At 37.8% G+C, this 25016-nt stretch overlaps 1 protein-coding gene across 3 annotated transcripts; it reads left to right on the top strand.

Moving 5' to 3' along the window:
• fkbp15b (FKBP prolyl isomerase family member 15b) lies at positions 1-23779 on the top strand. 3 transcript variants are annotated; one of them, XM_065247640.2, is made up of 30 exons: positions 1-197; positions 1615-1712; positions 1962-2040; positions 2213-2282; positions 4208-4282; positions 4744-4842; positions 4923-5072; positions 5265-5333; positions 5445-5588; positions 5961-6094; positions 6196-6244; positions 7757-7873; positions 8936-9026; positions 9136-9212; positions 9587-9629; positions 9709-9818; positions 9919-10017; positions 10115-10209; positions 11022-11124; positions 11942-11974; positions 12945-13116; positions 15778-15914; positions 16002-16157; positions 16464-16616; positions 18007-18084; positions 18442-18555; positions 21575-21682; positions 21770-22377; positions 22851-22959; positions 23242-23779. In XM_065247640.2, exons 1-30 carry the CDS (start codon positions 148-150, stop codon positions 23314-23316), a joined length of 3495 nt encoding a protein of 1164 aa, XP_065103712.1. In that variant the 5' UTR covers positions 1-147; the 3' UTR covers positions 23317-23779. The 3 variants fall into 3 exon arrangements, with proteins under 3 accessions (XP_065103712.1, XP_065103713.1, XP_065103714.1); XM_065247641.2 differs by lacking the exon at positions 11942-11974; XM_065247642.2 differs by lacking the exon at positions 22851-22959.
• The last annotated feature ends 1237 nt before the right edge of the window (positions 23780-25016 follow it).

Raw genomic sequence — 25016 nt, 5'->3', positions numbered from 1 at the left:
CATGTGATCAGGTGGCCGGTCAGCTGACACCAGCAGAAACAGGAAGCGACCGGAGAGAAGTATTAAATGTTAATATTTGTTCACCGAGGGCTGGTATTTATTTATTTTTATTCAAAGTGAATCCAAGTGGTGTGTAGATCAAGGGACATGTTTGCAGCGGACGATGAGGACGGAGATTTCTTGTCTCCCAGTGGAGGGTGAGCTCCTGCACGGACAAAGGCACACATTTAACGCGTGCAAAAGTCATCAGACTTTCTCCTTATCGATTTTTTTTATACATCTACAACGCCGATATAATGTAAATGGAGCGGCAATTAGAACAGAAATAGATTATGGTGCAAAATTGTGCAAGAGGTGTACACGTCACTCGTTTCCCAATAATAGACATTGATATGTCAAATGTAATGCAGCCTTTCTCAAAATGACAGATTTACTTGTTTTTGTAATCGAATAACTTGTTGTGTTAAAACATGGCGTTGTTTACATTTTAACCCTTTAATTTTACGTTATTTGTTTCTGCATTGCATGACTTCCTAAAATATATTATTTCTGATCTTTTAACAGTCCGACTAAAGACTTTTGATTTGGGTGTTGTCATTCAGTCCACTAAAATCACCATACTGAACTGTTTTCATTGTAAATCTCACAGCCCTAAAAGAGAACTTCCCTAAATGACAAAATGAAAAGCAGAACATGCAGTTGCCAAAAAAATTTAAATACTTAACCCACACTTAAAATATATAATGCCATTGCATCAAATAACAAAATATTAAACAAAATATGTTTTTAAATTCTATGCTTGAAAAGTATATATGTACTAGTATCCATCTTTGAATACATTTAGTCTCTATGAAATAAACACATTTTAGGGGTCTAAGTACTCTCAGGTGTCATCTAAGGTATTAAAATTAAATCTACTCTAAGTTTATACATTAAGGACGATTGGTGTTTAGAATAGGAATATGAAATATTAGGAATAGGCGGAATATGAAAGAAGTATTATGTAATTTAGAGCTCAAGTCTGATTTTGTGTGGTTTATGAACTAAAGCCGTTGGCAAGAATTGTAGAGAGTTACTGTAGTATGTTAATGCTGTTCACATGCTGGTGGTTAAAGTGTCAGATGAAAGCATACAGCATGCACAAGGCCTCAGTCACGAGGAACACAGCTTTAGCGCTGTGTGGCTATACGCTCTTAGACCCATAGACCAGACCAAACTGTTTGCAAGTACCTGGAAGTGGATATTTATTGGCGTGAAGTTTACACACCCACATTGTGGAGTGAATCATTGGTCATCCTTGCATAGTTTTGCTGGAGGCAACAGATCAGGATACACAGAGCCGGTCGGAGGTCCGGCTAAGCGGGGCAGTAATGCAGGACGATGAATACAGATGGAAAGAGATCCATGGGTCAGTTTGGTGTGTGCCTGTTACACACAGTTGTGTTATTTCTGTTGTTTTCAATGTTTAGTAAAAAACTTGTCAAAATGTGGTCAGCTGCTATTTTTGGAATTGACAATGGAGCTCTGTTCTGACTCGCATGGTCTCACAATGCAGTAAAGATGAGTGAATTAGGTGGTGGGAGATTGTCTAACTCATTTTTTTTGTGATTTCAGGGCAAAGTTAGCTTCTCTTTTTGGACTGGACCAGGCAGCAACCAAGGGCAATGAGTCGTTCCAGTACACGGCACCCAAACAGCCCAAACCGAACTCAGGTAGGACTGGAGAAACCTCTGCAAGAAGGGCGTTTCTTAAAGTGATAGTTCACCCAAAAATGAAAATCTTATCTTTTACGCAGTTTCATGTGGTTACAAACCTGTATACATTTTGCTTTGTTTTGATGAACACAAAGAAAGATATTTTAATGAACTATCCCTTTAATTCTTTGGTTCAGACAGAGGTTTGAAACTGGCACAAAAACCTTACTGTTCAAACCTTATTAATCTTTGTTGTTGTTTTTCAAGGACCTCCAACCCAAAAGCCAAGTCCCCCTTCCAGCTCTCCTGCTGTTCTCTTTGCTACTCCCGTGCATTCATACAGATAGTAAGTCTAAAAAACACTGTTTATTTAATTTACCTCATACCTTTTAATTTATTAAGTGCAAGGAATATGGTATAAAATATTATACATCCGCAGTACTACTCAGCGGCTTTTGCATCTGAGCTATGATGTCAGGAATGAATCGGAAAATACAGAGATGTTTTCTTCTGTGCAGTGTTAATGGACAATATGTGAAACAAGGGAAGATTGGAGCTGCAGTCCTTGGAAATCATACAACTAAAGAGGTTAGAATATGTCATGTGATATATTTCTTTAAATAGACAGTTAACATCGAAGTGGGACACAAAAGACCCTTTAGGGCTACGTTTGCAATGCCTCTGAGCACTTTTTTCTGTTATGCATGACTAAAGTCCTGTCTTCTTAAATGGGTAAATACAGATATCTCTACAGTCACATGCTACAATCACAATTAAACAACATATTACCGACCAACAGTTCAACCATACCATAAGTTTTGTTTATAAAGCACATCACTTTAAACTGCCATCTATTTTTAAGTATGCTACATGTCATTGCCATGTGTTGAGCCTAAACATATTTTAAATGTCTATGTTATGCTAACTCAGCGCATGCACCTCACGTGACTCTGTCTGTACAGGACCCATCCCCTAATCGAATCATCAGTCTTCATTGATTGATGAATGATTCTTTTAACTGTAAGCCAGGACTTTTACTGCCATATTGGCGTTTTGGGGGGTGATTGCATTGTCCTCTATTCATAGTGATAGCAGTACGTTGTTTTGATCATTCTTGTTATTGTGTCCAATATCTTTGGTGTGAAGGGAGCAGTTGTTTTTAAACGTCACAGCTTTTCCAGTAAGAAATTACAAGGAAGCTGTTTTGTGCATTCGGGATGGGTATCGTTTACATTTTATGGATACACCTGATCAATTTCGGTTTTATCAATACTGCTGTCGATACTACTTTCTATAATTTAAAGCGAAAAGACATGATGTAAAAAGTTATTTTATTACTTTTAAACTTCACAGAATTTTACAAATACCTCTAAAGTCCGGGATACACTGAAAGATTTTTGCTTTCCCAGACGAAAGATTGCCATCATGAAACAATCATCACGGTTTTTGTGATTGTGGCTTTTCATCGGTGGTCCTATGTCGTACAGTGAGAGATGTTTAAGACAGTGTCAGAAATTTAGAATGATCAACGCATAGTCTGTTTGCTTCTACAACCTGCGTACTGGTATTTGTTAACCACTAGCGCATGCCGACGCAGTCATCAAAGCCTCCGTGTCATCATCGTACAGTCTACATCCTTGTCATAACCAAGTTTAAATGATCCATGTCGCACAGTGTGATAAGGTAATGATTTTATAGGAGTGCAAAAATCCTGCAGTGTATCCCGGGCTTAAGAGCCTAAGGCCCACCTGTGCAATAATCATGCTGTCTAATCAGCATCTTTATATGTCACACCTGGGAGGTGGATGGATTATCTCGGCAAATGAGCAAAATGCTCACTTACACAGATTTAGATGGATTTGTGAAAAATATTTGAGAGAAATGGACCTTTTGTGTACATAGAAAAAGTCTTGGATCTTTGAGTTCAGCTCATGAAAAATGGGGGTAAAAACAAAAGTGTTACACTGTGGATTCTTGCCATGGTTAGACTGTGTTTGATAAATGACACCAGCATAGTTCAGCGCCCATAGCTTAGGCATGGCTGGGAGGACTTTTGGATATCTTGCGCACATCAAACAAACGTTGACCACATGATGACATCATTCAGGGAAGCAAAATGATAAGCAGCAGCTTCTAATAATTCCCTATATTAACACCAAATACGAGAAAAAACAACGTAAGCAACGTTAACAGTATCGTTTGTCCTGAAGCTTATCGATAGTCTGGTACCAATCCAATTACTTACCAGTCCGAAAAATACCCATCCCTATTCAGCGTTAAAAAGTTCAATTAGTTTTAGTGTTTCATTCAGTTTGTTCAATTGGTTTATTATGTAGATAAAATAGTTCACTGATTTACTGACGTGCAGAATGTTTTGTATTCTTTTATAGCAACATATAAATACTTCTATTCATTATTGCGTCATATTCTTACGTTTTTGGGTTTATTTACATGGGTCTAAAACTTAGTAACACTTAAATCATGTTTATAACACACATATGTTTCTTCTTTAGTACAAGATTCTGCTGTATGTCAGTCAACAGAAGCAGGTGACGGCAGCCAGAATCCACCCTGGCTTCATCCTCACTGTAAGTCACTGTCCTTCATTAATTACTACTTTATAAAAGCGAGATAAAGCTAAGCTATTAGACTCTGGTCCTGTCCTGCAGAGTTTAGCTCCAGCCCTTTTATCAAACACATCTGTACAGAGGCTGTGTCTGAAATTTCCCCATTCTGTATTCACACATTCACAAATCCCTACTGTACTACACTAAGTCAAGAAGTGCTACGGATGTCATCTTTTGCCGAGGTGCAGGAATTAATTCAGCACTTTCCTCGTAGTGGATGAAAATTTTCTAGCACCGTTGAGTGTACTTTGGTTGTAAACTCGTTGTTGCAGTGCATCGTGGGACTGAATACTGTAAGTGCACTTGTAATGTTGAGTATTTTCAGACACCAGTGAGATTGTGTTTGTGGTTTGGAGCGAAACTCTCCAGGGCTGTTGGATAGACACGTTTACAATTGTATCTCTGTTTCTTCTCACATTCAGGTCCAGCCCAGTAACTACTGCACATTTTATGATGATCAGAGACAGAATTGGTCGGTGATGTTTGAATCGGAGAAAGCTGCCACAGACTTTTGTAAAGAGGTTTGTGGTTTCTAATTTCTTTGAAAAGATTTCGTAGCAGTTTACGCTGGTACTAAATTAAGTTTTTTTTATTGTTTTAGGTTTGTCTTGCAAAAGTGAACTGTATGGGTTCATTAGACACGGTCTTGATCCAGGATCTTCTGCTTGGTGATGGGCAAGCTGTGGAGAATGGAGACTCTTTAGAAGTTGCCTACACTGGCTGGCTACTACAAAACCAAACCATCGGACCGGTAAAGATATAAGTTTTATGGTTTATTTGTGGGGGCACATCTGCCAGGGGCGAGGGGTGAATAATGGGTAACTGATATGCGGTCATTTCAGATGCAAAGTATTTGTTGACTCTGTTTGCATGCATAAGAATATCTTGTGTCATGTAAGACAGCTATATCTGTTAATATTTTGTTGTTTCTCTACTGTTTTAGATGTTTGACTCTAATCTAAATAAAGACAAGCTGCTGAGACTGAAACTTGGGGCTGGTAAGGTCATAAAGGTGAGTGAGCTGGGCTAGATTTAATGTGCTCAGTGGTTATCATCATTACCAGTACAGTAGTCTAAAGCTCTCTCTCTCTCATATTCTTGCTGTCCCCGTCTCTTTTTTCAGGGGTGGGAGGAGGGGATGCTAAACATGCGTAAAGGCGGACGGAGGTTCATGGTGATTCCACCCAGCCTTGCGTACGGGTCACAGGGCATTCCCAACCGTGTCCCACCAGACAGCACGCTGGTTTTTGAAACAGAAATCCGTCGGGTATGTCATTGTCACACCTGATCTGCACATAAATATGTTCATATAAATTTCTGTCGTGCATTGTATCCCAATTGGTTTACTATATAAAATACAGAGCCTGTGAGACAAATGCCTCCTAAATCATTGCACATTTAAGTGATAGTTCACCCAGAAATGAACATACTGTAATTTATTTACCCTTATGTTGTTTTAAACCACATGTGTGAGTTGTTTATTCTGTTGAACACACAAAAAAAGATATTTTTATAAATGATGGGAACCACCACACAGATGACAGTACCTGTTGACGTCCATAGTAGGAAAAACAAATACTATGGAAGTGAGTAGGTATCATCAATTTTCTTCCTAAATGATTTTTTTATGCATCTGCAGGTTAAGTTGGCTAAAGACGGAAGTTTAAGAGATTCAGCGGCGCCCTCTCCAGCACCCAGTGTCGAGAGTTTGGGGAGCTCAGAGCTCAACCAGCCACTTACCTGTAGCACCGCAACACCAACCAGCAAGCCTAGGTGAGCGATATAAGCATGTGGTCGATTTTAGGGTTGTATGTTCATTCACCTTAGCATTTGTTTCAGGTTGCCTGTTTGATATGTTTCCTTTTTGTTGACAGTGAACCGCCTCTTCGTGCAAAATCCAACTCTCTAAATGAACAGCTGAGTGTACGTTTTATTCTTTTTTTATAGTTTGTAGTGTTAGTTGGATGCATTGCTTAAAGGAATAATTCACCCCTCTCAGCCAAACACAGTCATGGTGCGTTCACGGACACAGTCAAGGTGTTTTTTATAAAGCCCTTGAAGCCAATTTTTTTGCACATATAAGAGTAAGGTCTGAACTTACTATAACCGTTATTTTTAGAGGATTTAAAAATATTTCCTATAGAATTATTACATTTTTTTAGATTATAATTATCAAAAATGATCATTACTGCAACTTGATATTACATTAAATATATGCATTTACAAACTCATGTTTAGATAATGAGAACTAAAAAGTTGTCTAGGTACTATGACAAACAAAATTTCAACTTTTATCTGAAGAGAAAAAATAAGAACTGCTTACATGGTAGACATCTTGAGTGTCATAGTCAATTATGTCCTTTTTTTTTTGAAAATGTTAGTTCCTTGAGGCGTAAACAATGATTGAAAATTGTTGCAGAGAATGAGAAAATTGGTCTTGGACACATTTATATTCCTTATTATTGTCTCTTCATTTACCAATGATCACCAAATACCACATGTTTCTTTACTGTAAATGTTTATAGTATAACATGCACTGAAGCTTTTTATTTTTTAGATTTTTTAATTATAAATATTTCATTGTCAAAGAACTTAAATCCAGTCATGGACATGTTGCGGTAATGAAAATGTTCCCCCTAAATGTGGAAAAAAACAACAAAATTGGTTTGTATGATGTCATTTGAAATCATGTGCAAAATAGTACATGAAGAGATGTTTGTAACTGTATGCTTCTTATTTTGATACTCTTACTTTGCATTTACTTTTTTTATCAAAATATTTTCTGACACCTCATAGAGGTGAATCACTCATCCTGGGTCCAACTACGCGTGAATAGCGCGATTTATTCGCTTTATTCGTTTCTGGTGTGAACGCACTATCACAGTTATATTAAATTATATGTCTGCCTCTTTTCAGCTTTATAATGGCATTGGATAGTGCCCCATTCATAAAGTATCTAAATACACATACATCTTTCAGAAACTAATTTATACATTAATTAAATGTCTTCTGAGGTGAACCGATGGGTCCCAGTCTGACCTCAACTCTTACGTGAAAATGTGTACATTTCTAAAGTTTGACATTTTATAAAGTTTGAAATGTTGCATCACCTCTGAAGACATTTAATAACTATGTGGATTTGATGAACTGCTGCACTTTTTGGAGTTTTAAAAATGAGGCACTATGCTATTACAAAGCTAAAAAGAGTCAGGATATTATTTAATATAAATCTCGACTGAAAGTTTGACTGAAAGTCATAACACATACAGTAGGATGGCTCTAATGTTTTAGTAAAATAAAATAAAATAATGTTGTTTATTTTGGGTAAAACTCACTTTAACTCAGAATGCATTTTTTGATCCATTTGATCCTTTTCCCCATTGAAGTAAAAGTGTAGATACAGTAAACAAAGAGTGTGTTTTTCAATGTCTTCAGAATCCTGATGCCTCTAAAGCTAAGCTGATTTCACGCATGGCCAAAATGGGTCAACCAATGTTGCCTTTCATCACCAACTCAGTCTCACATCCTGACTCGAGTGACTCAGAACTTGAGGTAAGAACTTTTGCATACTATTGCGTCCTGAGCGGTGCCTTGCCACATAGTCACATCACTTTACACTGACATTTACATTTCTGCATTCGATACACACTTTAAAAGGATAGTTCGGCCAAAAATGATATTAAACCCATGATTTACTCACCCCCAAGCTGTCCGAGTTGCATATGTCCATCGTTTTTCAGACAAACACATTTTCGGATATTTTAGAAAATGTTTTAGATCTTTCAGTTGATTAAATGTAATGTTACGGGGTCCATCCATAGTCCACGACCTTCAAGTCCAAAAAAAGTGCGTCCAGCCTTCACAAAATAAATCCAAACAGCTCCAGGATGATAAACAAAGGTCTTCTGAGGGTAATCCGTGCGGTGTTGTTGTAGAAATATCCATATTTAAAACTTTATTAACGTAAATAAATACCTTCCCGTAGCGCCGCCATCTTAGACTCCTCTGTATTCAGGAGAGAGTATTAGCGTAGTGTACGCACTTTTCTTAGTGACGTATGACAAATTCGGAGGGCGGGGGCACAGAGCAGCAGCAGAGTAGCCCTCCGTATGCTGCGTAAGCTCTCATCCTGAATGCGGACGCGACTAAGATGGCGGCGCTACCGGAAGGTATTTATTTACGTTAATAATGTTTTAAATATGGATATTTCTACAACAACACCGCGGGGATTACCCTCAGAAGACCTTTGTTTATCATCCTGGAGCCGTTTGGATTTATTTTGTGAAGGATGGACGCACTTTTTTTGGACTTGAAGGTCGTGGACCCCGTAACATTACATTTAATCAACTGAAAGATCTAAAACATTTTCTAAAATATCCGAAAATGTGTTTGTCTGAAAAACGATGGACATATGCAACTCGGACAGCTTGGGGGTGAGTAAATCATGGGTTTAATATCATTTTTGGCCAAACTATCCCTTTAATCCAAAGTGACTTACAGTGCATTCAAGCTACAGGATACATTTTATCAATACGTGCGTTTCCTTGAGATTAAACTCTTGTGTTTGACAATGTTCAGATATTTCTTTACATTTGGTGTTTGTTATTGCAATAGGATCCGAGTCTGTCCAGACCGAAGGATCGAAGCAGTGCGGCATCGCCACAGCCTGTACACATCTCCTCTTCCTCCCCGCTTTCAGTGCATGGTAACGCATACACCAACATTGATTTCTAATAATGCTTGACAATTATACAGGTTGTATGTATAGGAGCACAGTGTATACATTTATTTATTACATACATTCTCAATTTCAGGCTCGGCCCTTTTGCCCTTTACCATGGCAACAGCCAATCCACAGCCCATGATGCCCGGAACAGTCCATGCCTTTCAGGTGGGCGATTCCCTGTCACTACATCCTAACTTTATATCAGTGACTGGTAAACCTTTCTATTAACTTTCAATAATTACATTAACAAACATATTAGTGTTGTCTGCAGTTCATATTGCTTATACTTGATTTGTGACTTCAACAAAGCACCAGTCCTTAATATCAAACTTCGAGCACTTTTGTGCTACAGGCATGAATGATACCTAAAATCATGAAGCTGGTAGAAGAAAGGTGTGCTAATACTTTTACACGTTTGTCAAGTTTTTAGATTTATGGTTTATAAAATACAGCTGAGTTACATTGAAGGGGGGGAATATCTTTCAGATAAATATATCAGTTTATTTCATAGGCATTTGATTGTGACTTCCTCTTTGCAGCCCGTCAGCCAGATGTACCCGACACACACTGTACCATATCAAGGTACACAATTTACTCAAATGGTCACTGCATATTTATATTATTGTAGTTAAAATTGAATTGTACATTTTCTTTCTACTAGGAACTAGTGATGTTACATCTTTCTTAATGACCGAGGCGCGACAACACAACACTGAAATCCGATTGGCCGTTGGGAAAGTTGGAGACAAACTGGACCAGTTGTCCTCTAAGGTTGGTATATAATTAATAGTATATACTTCGTAGTAGGTACTAGCTACATTTTCACATACACTACCTTTGTAATTCTCATTCCTTTTGTTGCACTTCTCAGATTGATGACATACATAAGCAAGGTGGCATTTCATTGGGTTTCTCTAACGTATCCATGGAAACAGCCATGATTATGCATAACATTCAGAGAATCATACAGGTAATTGGCAGTTAAACAGCAGGTGAGCATTGATTGGTCGATCATACCTTCATTCAGAGTTTTCTGAACTTAATATATTAATCTGTAATTTGTTCAGGAGAACGAGTGTCTGAAGAAAGAGGTGTTTGAGAAAAGTTCACGCATTGAGGAGCAGAACCGCAAGATAGGCGAGCTCATCAATCAGAACCAAAGGTCAGAATCTCGTAAATTTAATGTCACATCATATTGGCTATTTTGTAAATTTTTGTGTGTCTTTAGTCTTTCCTCAAATGGATAGTTCATCCCAAAATGAAAATCCTGTCATCATGTATTTACTCATGTTGTTCCTAACCTGTATGAGTTTGTTTTTATTTTTTCCACAATACAAAAGAAGATATTTTGTTAAATGATGTAACCACACATTTGATGGCACCCATTGACTTTTAAAAAAAATATAAAGTTTTGAAATGTACAGTATTTTTCCTACCTTAAAAGAGTAATGGGTGCTGTCAAATGTGTGGTAACATCATTTATCAAAATATCTTCTTTTGTATTTTAGAGAATAAAGAAACTCATCATTGCATCATTTATCAAAATATCTAGTTTTGTGTTCAACAGAATAAAGAAAAGTAAATTATGATAGAATTTTTATTTTGGTGTGAACTATCCCTTTAAGGGAATATTCAAAATAATAAAATAAATCTTTGTTAGACAACATTACACTATTTTTATAAGTTTAAAGGGGTCATGACATGTGTTTATTTTTATTATTTTATTATGTTAACTGAGGAGTACTTATAATATTCCTAAGGTTTTGCAGAAAAATAGTCATGCAGTCTTTTCACATCAATACTTGAATGATTCTTCATAGCCGAAACAAAACCAAGATAATCATTAAGGTCTAAACTCCTTTGTATGAAATAGTAGTTGGCACACTGATACAATAAGTTGTGAGGCTTATTCAGGCAATGTGAGACATCCAATGGCTATATAATTTCATTGCACTTTGTGTTATGGATGCACAGGTACATGGAGCAGAGTAACCTGTTGATGGAGCAGAGAAATGACACATTGAAAAACAGCAGTGAACAAACTCAGGCCAGAATACTGCAGGCAGAACAAGACAAGGTACAGTAAGATCACACCAGCAATGATCTTGTTATTACAGCTAGAACGCTGATTTGCTGTCTATCAATCCCTTAATTCCAATAGGCTTTATGCCCAGCTGCACTACTTTCTGAACTTCAGCCAGGTCCTTGTTTCTTGTCTGCCATTATTGGACAAACTGATTAATCCAGGTGTGTCTGATTATTGTTGTTGTGACTACTGAGGTCAGGCACACCTGGATTAATCAGTTTGTCCAATAATGGCAGACAGGAAACAAGGAGCTGGCTGAAGTTCAGGAAGTAGTGCAGCTGGGCATAAAGCCTATTGAGTTTCATGTTTGTGATACTCTCATACTCCCATTTTGTTTTATTTTGTTATATGATACAGCACAAATATTTTTCATCTCACTCTAAAATGTTTCACATTATTCAATCAAATATCTTTTAACATTTTACAAACACTTTGAAGTCATTTTTTTGTTGTTGTTGTTTTTTGTCATTGAATGAGATGTAATTTTTTTTTATCTTGATTAATAATATCCTTGAACATGAAAGGCTACTGATGTTGATACTCCTAAAATCTCTTTACTGTTAACACTTTATTTCCTGTTAAGCCATGCCTATGAAAACCAAGCTAAAGTCATTTTAGTTTTTTACGAGAACATTCTGTGAAATATAACCTTCATATCAAAGATGAAATTAAAGTCAAATCAATGAGACAAAATTTTTATTCGATTATAAGACTTTAGCCTGGATTTCACAGATGTCTCTTCTCTGATTTATTCATTTTAATTCTGATTGGCTGAGAGCCCTAAGTAGTGATTGCTCTCGTTTCCCAGCATGCACTGCCACAGGAATCAGGCTGGGATCAGGTGAGCGAACGTGCCGTCCTGCCTCATTCAGTTTTTTGTAGTCTTCACACTTTCATTTAATTCAGTTTATCATCTTCCCATTTCTCTGTGATTCAGGTTGTACTCACATTATGTGAACTGTACTGTACTTGAGTACGTTTGACCCCAAAGCGTGGTTCGTTTGGCTAGTGTGATCGCACCCGGGTACGCTTTGCAGAGGTGGCCTCGGGTACGGATCACTTGATTCAGGGGCGGGGCACGCGGTCCGAATGCGAAACTTCAGCTGTTTCTGTAAAACACTCTGATATGTGCATCACAAAAGCATACAGCTGTGTGTCACCGCATCCTAAACGACCCCAGGTAACGGAGGTGTGGTTGACATCATGCTGCACGGACCAATCAGTTTTCTCACGATAAATATGGGTCTTGATGGCGTTGTGGATAAGACACTCGCCTTTGGTGTGAGAGACCCGGGTTCGAATCCACTGTGATACACCATTGTGTCCCTGAGAAGCAAGACACTTAACCCCTAGTTGCTTCAGAGGCGTGTGACCTCTGACATATACAGCAATTGTAAGTCGCTTTGGATAAAAGCGTCAGCTAAATGAATAAGTAAATAACCGCAAGATAGATTTTAAAGCATTTATAGATAGAGCGGTCTGCACTCCAATGACTCTAGTGTTGCCTAAATGCTTTATACGCCATTGATCTGTGCAGGGGACAATCATACTCTGGTACGGTCCAGTTAAGTATAAAGTGAGTACACCCTTACTTCTCCTTTTAACAGGGCACACTCCCTAACCAATAAGCATCCAGCTCAAAGCAGGGGTACTCGGCTTTATATCCACCACCGCATTTACTCTTCTCCATCTTTTCATTCCAGTCCCATCTTCATTTCATCTGAGAAATCCTGTTTTAACATCACCTAAGCAGCTGTAAATTAGATTTATCATAGACTCTTTGTCTCTCTCTCTCTCTCTCTCTCCGGAAGGTGCGGTTAAGCGAGGAGTTGGCTTCATCCACGGCACGTGTGTCCGAGCTGCAGCTGGAGTTGAGTTCCCAACAGCAAAAGGCTGCGGTACTGCAGACCAAACTGAATTCAGCCCTGCAGGACAGCCAGCAACACAGTACACAGATCACAGCTCTAGAGGCACAGCTACAGGGTGAGCAGCACTTCATATTTTTTTATGTAATATTGCCTTGTTTATTATAAACAATTAGGGCTGCTTAACAATTAATCGCAACTATTCGTTTGCAAGAATAAAAGTTTTTGTTTACATCATATAGTCTCTGTATTGTGTTTAATAATGATGTAATGTAAATATAAACACACACACACGCATGTGTGACTTAAAAACTGTGACTTAATTCAAACGCATATGCAAACTGTTTGCATTTCCGTTTAAGTAAATGTAAAATATATGCCAAATATCAAATGTAAAATCAAAGTCCATTTCCAATTGAATTTCCAATGTCTTTCGAGTTATTACCCTGCCATATTTCAATCTCAATTGCAATTCATCATTTGCTATTTCACTTCCTCTAGCATCGCGTACGGATCTTGCCAAAACTCAAATGAAATCGCAATCCTCTTTGCATTTGCGTTTCCAATGCCTGTACTTTAATTTGTCTATCACAGTGTTGGGGGTGAGGTTATATTATAGGGCGTGTTTGTATTTGGAAGCAACGTCACTCACAGTTGACCACGCTTCACTGCGCTTAAACGGCCACAAGGGGGAGCACAAGAAAAGCTAAAATGATAATGCGGAAACATTTTTATACATAAATTATATATTACCTCAGTTAAATTGCAGCATATATTGTACGTTCGCGTAAACGGAAATGCAAACAGTTTTGAATAATTGTGTTTGAATTAAGTCACAGTTTTTACACCCACAAATAGGAAACGCAATTGCAAATATCATTTGCAATTCCTTTTTAATATTGTCCGCAAAAGCGTTCCATATATATATTTAAGAAATATTTACATGTATATGCATTTTTATATACAACCCTAAATCAGAAAAAAGTTTGGACACTTTTGGACAGAAATTGTGAGTGTCCAAACTTTAACTTTTCCAGGCTCTTTTTGCTACCTGTCCCAACTTTTTTGGAATGTGTAGCTCTCATGAAATCCAAAATGAGCCAAGATTTGGCATGACATTTCAAAATGTCTCACTTTCAACATTTGATATGTTATCTATATTCTATTGTGAATAAAATATTTATTTATTCATTAAATAAATTTATGATATTTGTAAATTATTCCATTCCTTTTTTACTCACAATTTCTACAGTGTCCCAACTTTTTCTGAATTGGGGTTGTAGTCTATATTATTTATAAATATTAATACTTATTATATACATCAATTATTTTTCTTAAAATTATATATGCATGTGTGTGTATTTATATATACATAATTATTAAACACAGTACAGACCGGGTGTGCCTCATAAGCCTTGAAAAGTGAAGCCTCTGGCTCTTTGATCGCCCCCTGGTGGCTGGCTGCAGTACAAGTCATAAACTCCCCCCTCTCCATTCAAACGAATGGGACTCTGCTCTAAATAAAAAAATAATTTACACTTCCAGTAAAAGTTTCCGATAGATGGTTTTGGTCCTTTCAAGTAGTTTTTATCACGCTGGTATATGTTCAAGTCTTCATTATTGTGGTAAGTTTAATTTTAGCTAGTAATTTGATGCAATAGAAACGGGGCGTGTCGTTATGATTGGCGTGGTTGAATTGGTCGCGTGGGCGCCTCTGGCTCCACGGACGATTCCTTCTGCGCATGCCTTGGCTCCAAACTGACGTTTTTACGTAACATGGCGGCGACCGTGGTCGGATATTTTTGGCTTCAATTCATTACAATGGTGGGAGGCGACGTCGCGTCGTCCATCTTTTTTTACAGTCTATGGTAGAGACACACATAAATGATGTAAAGAAAAACTTTTATTCTGCAAACGATTAGTTGCGATTAATCGTTATGCAGCCCACAAACAATTTATATGTGCAAGTTATTTATTTTTTTAAATTCATGTGCCCGCACAAACTTCAATAAAAATTAGAAAATGTACTTCCGCCCTATTTTGGCGAACATTATTTGATGACGTCAGTTAGGCAGCTTGGGCGGGAGCATCCGTTAACTCCTCCCCCTCCAATGTCAGTCTGCTGCCAGTCCATTTCTGAATGAAAAGCCTGCTTTTCTATATCCAATTAAAGCACAGTGAAAAACACAAGCCACGCCTACAGTTTTCCTCATGTGATATTCCGAAATACGTCACAACAGAGAAGTCGATTGCAACTTCCGGTTTACGGGGACTTTAAAGCCCACTGACATCAAGATTAGTATAACTAAAGGTCGCAAAACAATTGCTGTGTCCGAAACTGCCTACTTCCATACTATAAAGTAGGCGAAAAGCATCAGGCGAGTAGTATGTCACAATTTATATTATTCGAAAAAACAGTAGCCGAAAAATACCCTGACGACCTACTACTTTATTCGATGAAAACTTAACTATCCCATGAGCCCCCAGGAGAGGAATTATCCAATGCAGAAGAAGAAGGAGAGGCGTTGTTTTATTTAAAACAGAAAGCGTTAACGTGGCTTTATTTAAATGCTAATACATATATTAAACAACTGTCCATTGTGGTCAAATTGCGGATTAACACATTGTTCACAGGTTTTCAGATTAAGCCTCCGATTCACTGTAGGTTTTTTCTTCATGTACCATTTTTGCTTTCAGTAAAGACAGGAAGGTTATTTAACAGTGTAAAATTGTCACATGATGGCTGGTTGGAAGCATGGTATATCTCTGTGTGTTTCAGAGCTTAAAGAAACAGCAGAAAGAGTGCAAACCCAATACAAGACGGAGAAGCAGAAACGGAAAGAAAGCGAGCTCAAACTCAACGGTTTGGAAGAAGAGCTACAGGACATGAAGACAGAGAAGGACAGTTTAGAGAGAGTGAGGGCGCACTTCTGTCTGTATGGGAGAGACCGTATGACCTCAGCCGTCATTTAGTCATCTGCATTTGTTTTACATTCCTTTTAGACTCTATCTGATAGGAAGAGAAAGTGGCAGGCCGAGAGACAGCGCTGTGATGAAGAACTAGAAGAGGTGAGGAGGGTGAGCCAGCATGAGATGGACAACCTCAGGAACCAACTACGTAAAGCCAGAACCTGTACTGACCACGCTGCAGCTGAACAGGTAAGTGTAATGCAGATTACTGGTAACCAACAGGACGATTGTTGGTGTAATATTTGTGACCCTTTACCACAAAACCAGTCGGGTATATTTGAAGCATTAGCCAACATTGTATGGGTCAAGATATGAAGATAATTTCTACATTTATTGTAAATATATCAATAATGTATTTATTATTAGTAATATGTTGCTAAGGACTTCCTTTGGACATCTTATTTCTCAATACATGTCACTACAAATAGTTTTTGTATCCTGCACATCTATATTGTTTCAACTGTCTGTGTGTGTTGTGTTTTCATGTCTGTTTAGATGGCTCAGATGCAGGCCGAGCTGGAGCAGGAGTGGCAGATGAAGTGTGATCAGACTCTGGCAACAGCACGTGAACAGCAGAGAAGAGAAATAACTGAACTGACAGAGCACAGAGACACACTGCAGATCAAACTTACACAGCTACAGGAAAAGGTACACACAAATATTCACACACCCTCAGCAATAACACACCCTTATGAACTCACTAAACATCCAGATGTACACTATATAGACAAAAGTATTGGGACGGCCTCTTCTGACTCGGTTAGGACCGCTCCACTTTAACAAAATCCAGCTTAAAAACAAACACACATGCACAACTACGCTAATATTTTGGATAAACAAGCTACATCTATTGTTTTCATAATGCCGGGTTCATTGGGAAGCTGAACAAGATTAAATTTCTCTCAAAAACAGCAACACACTTTTTTGATGACATGATTTCGTGTCAGCTCTTGGTTGGTGTGTTGGTGCCCTATGCCGGGTGAAGTGCCCATATAAGGACTTCCACTGTACTTCCTGTACTAAAATTGCCCATAAAAGAAATAAAGCAAGATTGTAACACATTAATTTTTCATGTTTGAAAAAAGCTTCTCGAAACTTGTACGAACTCGTGGCAAAGTGCATTCGGCACAGAAATACTCCGTCATACGTCAAACTGCTTTTTGACATCCTACGTTTAGCATGAGGAATCCAACTCTTAAGGGCCGTTCACATTAAAAAATATAGTTTTATACTAAAGAGAAAAGTGGAGTTTACTCCACAACTATAACGATAAAGATACAATGAACGATATCGTTGGGATCACTTTCTTTCTAAGTGATTTTTTTTCTCACTTGATGAACGATAAACCATTATTAACAGCCAATCAAATCTATTTGAACTTCAAGTGCACGCGCACTTAGAAATGACATTGAAGCTCATTGCTATAAAATAAAACAGGTTTATAACATAAAATTACCTCAGGTTTCCAGCACTGATGCACATTAACTACGCCAAAAGGTAAGAGATTACACAAATTAATTAGATTCAAGCTTTAGAGTTGATGCGAAACGCAGCGTGTTGAGGACATCTGCTGGTTACCCGCTGTGTAAATGCAACAGGAACAGCTTATTTACATATTAAGGGACATGTAAACAATTGCAAAAGCTTTAACCAGAAATATGTAATATTAAAGGCAAGTGATTTGCGCTAGTGTCGTGCGCGTCAGCGAATTTGCATAAATGTATCGTTATTGTTTGGTGATGTGGACGCTAATATAGTTATCGGTACAGGTAACATTATAGTTATCGTTATAATGTGAACGGTCCTTTAAACAATGTTAGTCAGAATGCATGAAGTTGCCGTCTCCGATGGGACCCCATTAACTCTTTTTGAAGTTTTCAAAGTAACGTACGTAAAAATAAATTGTCTGTGACTAAGATAAACCCTGTCCGGAAAATTGTATTATTTCAAATGTCATTATTTCTATCTGTATTTTATTTGTTTGCTGACTGTCCTTAAACCAACATAACTAACACTCTTCTTCATCTGCTGTTTATAGTTTAACACACTCAAACAGTCACGTGAATCAGAGCAGCATCAGGACCAGGGAGAAGAGTTACAGGCCTTGAGAGAGAAGGTGATGCTTAATTTTTATTTTTAAACTTCAAATGTTTTTTTTACATCAGTTTGGGCCATTATTCAATTTTTGTTCTTGGTTTTGTTTAGCAACTACACTTCAATCCAAAACAATTCAGTCTATGCATTTCCTTCATTACTGTGTGGGTGAACTGCAGTTAGACAACAGCTTAATTGGTTGAGTGACCTTGGTTACATTTGGTTATTTTTTGGCATAGCAAATAGTAACTGCGTAACGATGCAGGTTTGTTGTAAGGTCTGATAATAGCTCCTGTTCACATGTTTTATTTTAAGTGTGTTTCATTCCTATGTCAAACATACAGGGTGAAAGTCTATTGTGTTTTTGTATGTGTTTCAGTGTTCTGCATTAGAACAGAGAGCAGCGTTTCTGAGGCAGCAGGGTGAGGCTCGAGTTTCTCAACTTGAAAGTAAACTGGCAGGGCGACAACCGCAGATGGACACAACAGAAGAGGTGAGATTCTGGAGATCCTACAGCTGCACAGTACACTACATTTTATGCATCCATGACTCTGCTATATTGTAGATATATTCCTTTAATAAAATTGGGTATTACAGTTTTTAAAATAAATATTTTATTGTGCTTTGAATACAGTTTCAGGGCTCGCAATATTTTAAAATCCCTGGTAGAACTTTGGGCAGACACTCTTTAATTTTTGGTAGCCCGAAATAAATATAAGTAGCCCGAATAAAAAAATACACTGTTTAATGTAGAATATTGATAAATCCTGGATTTCCATGTAAGCCAACTATTCCTGCCCATCCCCAGCTAACAATTTGGTTCCCAAAACATTCCCATATTTTCCAGGGTTTTTGATTAGCCAGGAATGTTTTCTTTAAGAAAATAAACATTCCCCTAATGTTATTTTTAGGTTATTTTACGTTCCCCTAATTTTAGAATAATTGAATTATTATATTACTGAAATATTATATGAATGTATTATAACAGGTTATTTTTAATTTAATTAAATATAATAAAATACCCCAACACATCACACATTGTATTTAGATAACATGGTATTTTATCAAATATATAAACAACCAGTGACTTTAATACAATATAGAAGACTTAAAGCAGATATTTATTAAAAAGGAATAAAAATTTAATTCCCTTTAGGTAAACAAATCTTACCACTGCTGTTTAGTCACCTATCAGCTTGTAAAATCATATACTCTCAATAGCCTAGACGTGTCAAATCGATCGGAAATCACTCAAACATATTTTCCTTCTCACATATTTAAGTTACTAACTGAAGAAAGAAAAAGTAACCGCTAAAGCAATGTTAGTCTATGAGGTAAAAATGAAATGACGCTATTATATTAAATGGGAGTTCGCCCTTTTTTGCTGAGCACAAAGCAAGCAGGTGCTCGTGAAGAGCGAAGCCGGGAGAAGCGCATGCAGAGGGTCGCATGCAGAGGGTCGCGTGCATATCAGACGTGCACATTAAAGGATGGGTTTATTTATGCTTTCACTTCATTTCCTGACAGTTTCACTTATTACGTGAGGATAATGACTGACAAGAGGACGCCGAAATACATGCAATATAAAGACCTAACTAAATCTGAGACAAAGCAAAAACATTAAAATATTATTTCCTCTCCAAGATAGCCCGACGAGCAGGGCAGAGATAGATTTTGGTAGCCCGACAGGATTGGGCTAGCCATTTTGCGAGTTTGGTGCCAAGTTTTAACAACCTTCAAAATTATAAACCTTTTTTTATGCCAAAAATGATTAGGATATTAAGTAAAGATCATGTTCATGAAGATAGTTTGTACATTTACTACCGTAAATATTACACTGTAAAAAAATACTTTGCTGCCTTAAAATTTTTTGTCATGTTACCGTTGTCACATCTTATAAAATATAGTTCAGAAAAGCCAACTTAATTTTATAAGTTATAACAACTCACCTGTAATTATAACAACTCCTCTCTAGTCAAGATAAATAATATAAAGTTGAAATGACTTGTAAATCCGAGTTGATTCAACAAAATTTTTTAAGGCAGCAAAGTATTTTTTACCGTTTAGTAATATGTGTTGCTAAGGACTTCATTTGGACAACTTTAAAGGCGATTTTTCAATATTTTAATTGTTTGCACCCTCAGATTTTCAAGTAGTTGTATCTCGGCCAAATATTGTATCATAAACCATACATCAATAGAATGCTTAAATATTTAATAAGATGATTGACCCTTATGACATATTACATTCATAAAAAGCATAAAAATAATTGGCACATTTAAAAGGACATTCTGTTGAAAGTTACCAAGGGGACTATTTTCAGGCGATGCGTAATATTATTGCGCCTCCTGCAGCCATGTTACGGCAGCAAAGGCCTTGATTTTATGCCAGAATAAGTGTATAGTTCCTAGCCATATCGGCCTAGAAAATTACAACTTTTTATTTTCTGTCGTCTTAGTACACGATGTAACTACAGAAGATTCATGTTTTAAATAGGAAAAATATTGAAACTCTTTAGTTATTTTTGAGCGTGATGCTAATGATCTAATCAGATTTAATGGATTATGTAAGCTATGCTAAAAGTGCTAGCGCCAGACCCGGAGATCAGCTGAATGGATTTCAAAACTGTAAAAATCAAATGTTTAACTTTAGGGAAGCTGGAAAATTAGCATATTTTCAAAAATAGTGGAGTGTCCCTTTAATAATAGCACATTTTTATAAGATACTTTTTAGTATGGAAATCTATTATCAATATGAAATGTATTAGTAATCCTCATCAATCTCAATGATTTAAAAAAAAAATTCTCATGCAATTCTCTCAACTTAATTTTTGTTTTTGGTGGCCCACCACCAATAATATCTGGCCCACGGCCACAGCCAGATTATGTTTATAGCGATTGGTTCTTGAAAAAGTGTCCTTGTGTGCACGTAGAGCGGTATTCACGTGCGGAAAGCGCACCTCTGCGAGCGCACAAATGCAGTCATGCAAGCAAGGGCTGGGATGAGAGCTCACTCTGCTCTCTCTATGCTCTTGCAAACTGGACAACACGTGCTCGCTCAATTAAGATGACTTTTGAGACTTTGGGACAGGACATTGACTGGTGTCTTCGCACCTGTGATTGGTTGTTTTATTTATTCAATGACACGCATAATCTTTTGTTCCACAATTTGTCAATCTAGATAGAACAGAAATGTTTTAATATGACCATTATGTTGGAGCAGGTAGTTTATGTAAAAACAATAGTCTTGTTTAAACCATGCAATAAGCTGCAAATCAAACAATAACGCCAATTTTTTATGTATTCATTTTGTTAAATTATCCTTTGACCATGCAGTGGCCCGCCATCTAGTGGCTAACTGTTTCTTTTTGGGCCCGATGCCAAACTTACTTGCCGACCCCAAAAAAGAAAACATTTTAAGGGTGTATTTTGAGCAGCCTCAAACTAAAAGAGGGCTAAATCATCCAGGATTGCAACTATCCATGTTCCTGAATTTATTAACTTTTTTTACAGGTGAAGCGAGTGATGAACGGTGTTTTCCAGTCTCTGAGAAGTGAATTTGATCTGAATGAAACCTACACAGGAAGTGTTGTACTCAGAGTGCTGGTCAACACTATCAAGGTCTGCCTCCATATCACACATAATAATGCTCATATTTATATTAAACACATATTTAACGTGCATTTATTTTTCTTTTTTAAATCACAGAATGTCACACTGCAGCTCCTTTCTGGCAATGAGAGATCTTCATCTGAACACAGTGATAAAGAAGAAGATAAGGAGATGGAGGAGGAGATTGAGGCTCAGCCTGGAGAGATTGAGGCTCAGCCTGAGCAGAAGGTGCATATAAACGGCAGCAATGAGGAAGAGGAAAAGAGCCGAGATTCTGCAGGACAGGATGAAGATTTACAGCCGCAACCTGAGGAAAAGGCAACAGAAGAAGAAACGAAAGAAATCGAAGGAGAAGACAAGAGTGAACAGGAAGTTGTCAAGGAAGAAGGTCCAGAGGAAGTTGTGGAAGAGAAGGAAGTGAAGGTTAATGTTAGCACAGAAGGGAACTTGTCAGATCAGACCGTGTCAGAGTCGGACATTGAAAATGCTACACACGAGGAACACACTGAAAATGACATCCCATCCGAACAGGAAGTGACCGCAGAACCACCCGATGACATCACTACTACACAGGAAGTAAAGGTAATTGATGAGCCTTTAGTTGAACCAGAAACGTCACCATGCGGACCTCCTAAAAATCCACCACCTCCACCCCCTAACGCTCCACAAGATGACTCTACTAATACATCTGCACAGCTTTCCAGGTAAGTTTGAAATCATTATTATGTTAAGGTGCTTTAACTGTGTGACTGTGTGAAATGACTTTAGGGGAAGTACATAAATAATGACCCAATTTTTTCGTGTGTGAAAAGAGATTAAAATTTGTTGGAGTCAGTCAGATGTTCCGAAAAGCTGTTGGATAGCACAAATTAGACCTTTTGCACAAGGACACCAATGATTGTGTCATTTTTTTTGTGTTGCACTTATTGCACTTTTTTCCCCTTAACAAAAACATGATTTTATGTGTTGGTTAATCCAAAAATAAACCTAAGAGGCCTTCACTTCATTAAATAACAGTGTACATAAAAAATGTAAATGGATCAACTAACACCACCCGTAATCTCTGTCATGTGAGCACATCCCTTCTATAACCTGTCCTGCATGCCTTTCTATTTGCTCAATTACCGTCTTGTTTCCTCGTTTCGTCCCATCTGTGCTCATCCTGCCATTCTCTCAGTTCACCTGGGAGGGTACAAGAGGAAAATGGTGAGAAACCATTTTTCCAGAGCCCCGCCCCTCCCCAACCCAAAGCTGCTGCGCCTGCTGATGAAGAGGAGGAGGAGCTGGTGAGCACGGTTCACACACACAAACTCTACATTCACCCTTTTCAATGTTTGAATCACTACCTTACACAAATTAACCTTATTAATGACTAACTTCTTTAATCGTAAAGACCCAAATAACCTCAAATCAAACAAATTCCCCATTATACTTTTTATTTAAACATTTATTGGGATGGGTGGTGTAGTGCCTAAGGCTGGACCGATAACCACCATTTGGTGCAACGATGGCCAAAGTGAATTTACTTTATAGGTGTAATCATTTGTTCGCTTTTGTGCGATTCTCAGAGTTTAAAAGGACAGCCCCCTCCTGCTCCTTTATTCGGGGATGAAAGTGATGAAGACCTGGATTGGCTTGGCTGATGTGACCTTACCTTAATCCAGTGTTAAAACACCAGCGCTTGACGTCAGACGACTGTCGTGAAGTACACCAGATAAATTCTGATGTGAGAGAAGTGACCTTCGCATGCGTGCGTTTGGACGGCAGAGGACATTCATTTTTGGGTTTTTGATGGTTTTGGAGACGCCATTTTTTTACTCATGACTTTAAACAGCACTGAATGATGAGCTTTGTGGAGGTATGAACTGATTGCTGCTTATTAAACTGCACATGTTAAATTAAATCTTAGAAATCATCTCCAAATACTGTCAATCGCAATAGTTGGTTTTCTTTTTTTATGTTAATTTATGATTTAGTGTTTCCTTCTTTAAGGTTTCATGTGTAAAACTGATGTTGTTAGCTTGCTCTTTCAGAATGGTTCTTAATATTTTTACATTTATTGTGCTAACAAGAGTCAGTATCATATTAATAAAGTAATTAATAAGGCCTGCTATTTGTCACAGTGCTTGTTTTTCCCAATGATCTGTTAACTTTTTCTTATTAATAAAGCCACAGTATGTAGGATTTTCACCACTATAGTTTACTATTAGTTTTCACAATAAGGGGCCGATCACACAGAACACATTTATGGCAGTAGCAGGTGCCATTTTGAATGGTTTTCTATGGGCAGTGAGCATAATGCACGCTGTTTATCAGCGCCGATTGTCTTGTTTTGAAGGAGCGGAAAAGCACCCGACGTTCTGCACATTTTTTTTTCATTGTCCAATCGAATGAGGGGAGAGGTGGGCCTTCCGTTGTGGTGACAGAAGTTAACAGTTGTTTGGAACCACCGGAGACTGCAGTCACTCGCTGTCTCCTGTGTCACCCATGATCAAGGTCATAGCAAGCGCCCTATTTTTAAAGTTTTTGCTAGCAAGACAGTAAACAGCAAAAGAGCGCTCACGCTTCACTATTTAATTGACAGGACAGCTGCCTCTGTGTTTGCCAAGCAATATAAAAAGCCCACGCCACACCTTGGGTTTACAGGCATTTTAAACGTGTTTGGTGTGATCGTCCCCTAACAAATGTGAATCTTGATGACGATATGAAGGAGAGGCAATCTCCCATCGTTTCCACAACCAGAACTGAGCATAGCATGGAAATTAAGTCACTAAAAGGGCGACTTTACGTTACAAATCCTTGGGAACTTTTGGGATAATGTACCCAACTGCATTAAAGGTGCCATGGAGTGTAAAACTGTATTTACCTAGGCATAGATGAATAATAAGAGTTGTGTACATAGTAATGACACATTGTGAGCCTCAAACACGATTTTTTTCTCCTTATTATGTAAACCACGTGCATGCAAAAGACTGCTGGAAAACAGGCCAATCTCAACATAATGGGTCGTACTCACCAAACGCGTATTCAACGATTTGCGTGAATAGATTACATACAAAGTCAATGCAAAGACGCAAATACATGCAAATGACGGAAACTGGGCGGCGCGAAAACGCGCGTTGTTCGCCTCAAAAGCATCTTCGCGCATGTTGAAAAAATCTAACTTAAGCGAAAATAAAATAAAAACCTGTGAGTAATCTAGAGCGAGGAATACGATGCTTCGCGCTTTGTGTGTACGCAGCATAACACAGACTGTGACGTTACAGTCGAGATTTACACCCCCCACATTAAATTACACTAAATTAAATTAAGTACAGTGTTGTTACAATAATAAAAACGCATT

The sequence above is a fragment of the Paramisgurnus dabryanus genome, chromosome 11 (assembly GCF_030506205.2).
Source record: "Paramisgurnus dabryanus chromosome 11, PD_genome_1.1, whole genome shotgun sequence".
Taxonomy (NCBI): domain Eukaryota; kingdom Metazoa; phylum Chordata; class Actinopteri; order Cypriniformes; family Cobitidae; genus Paramisgurnus; species Paramisgurnus dabryanus.
This window is presented reverse-complemented; position numbering and strand designations above follow the sequence as displayed.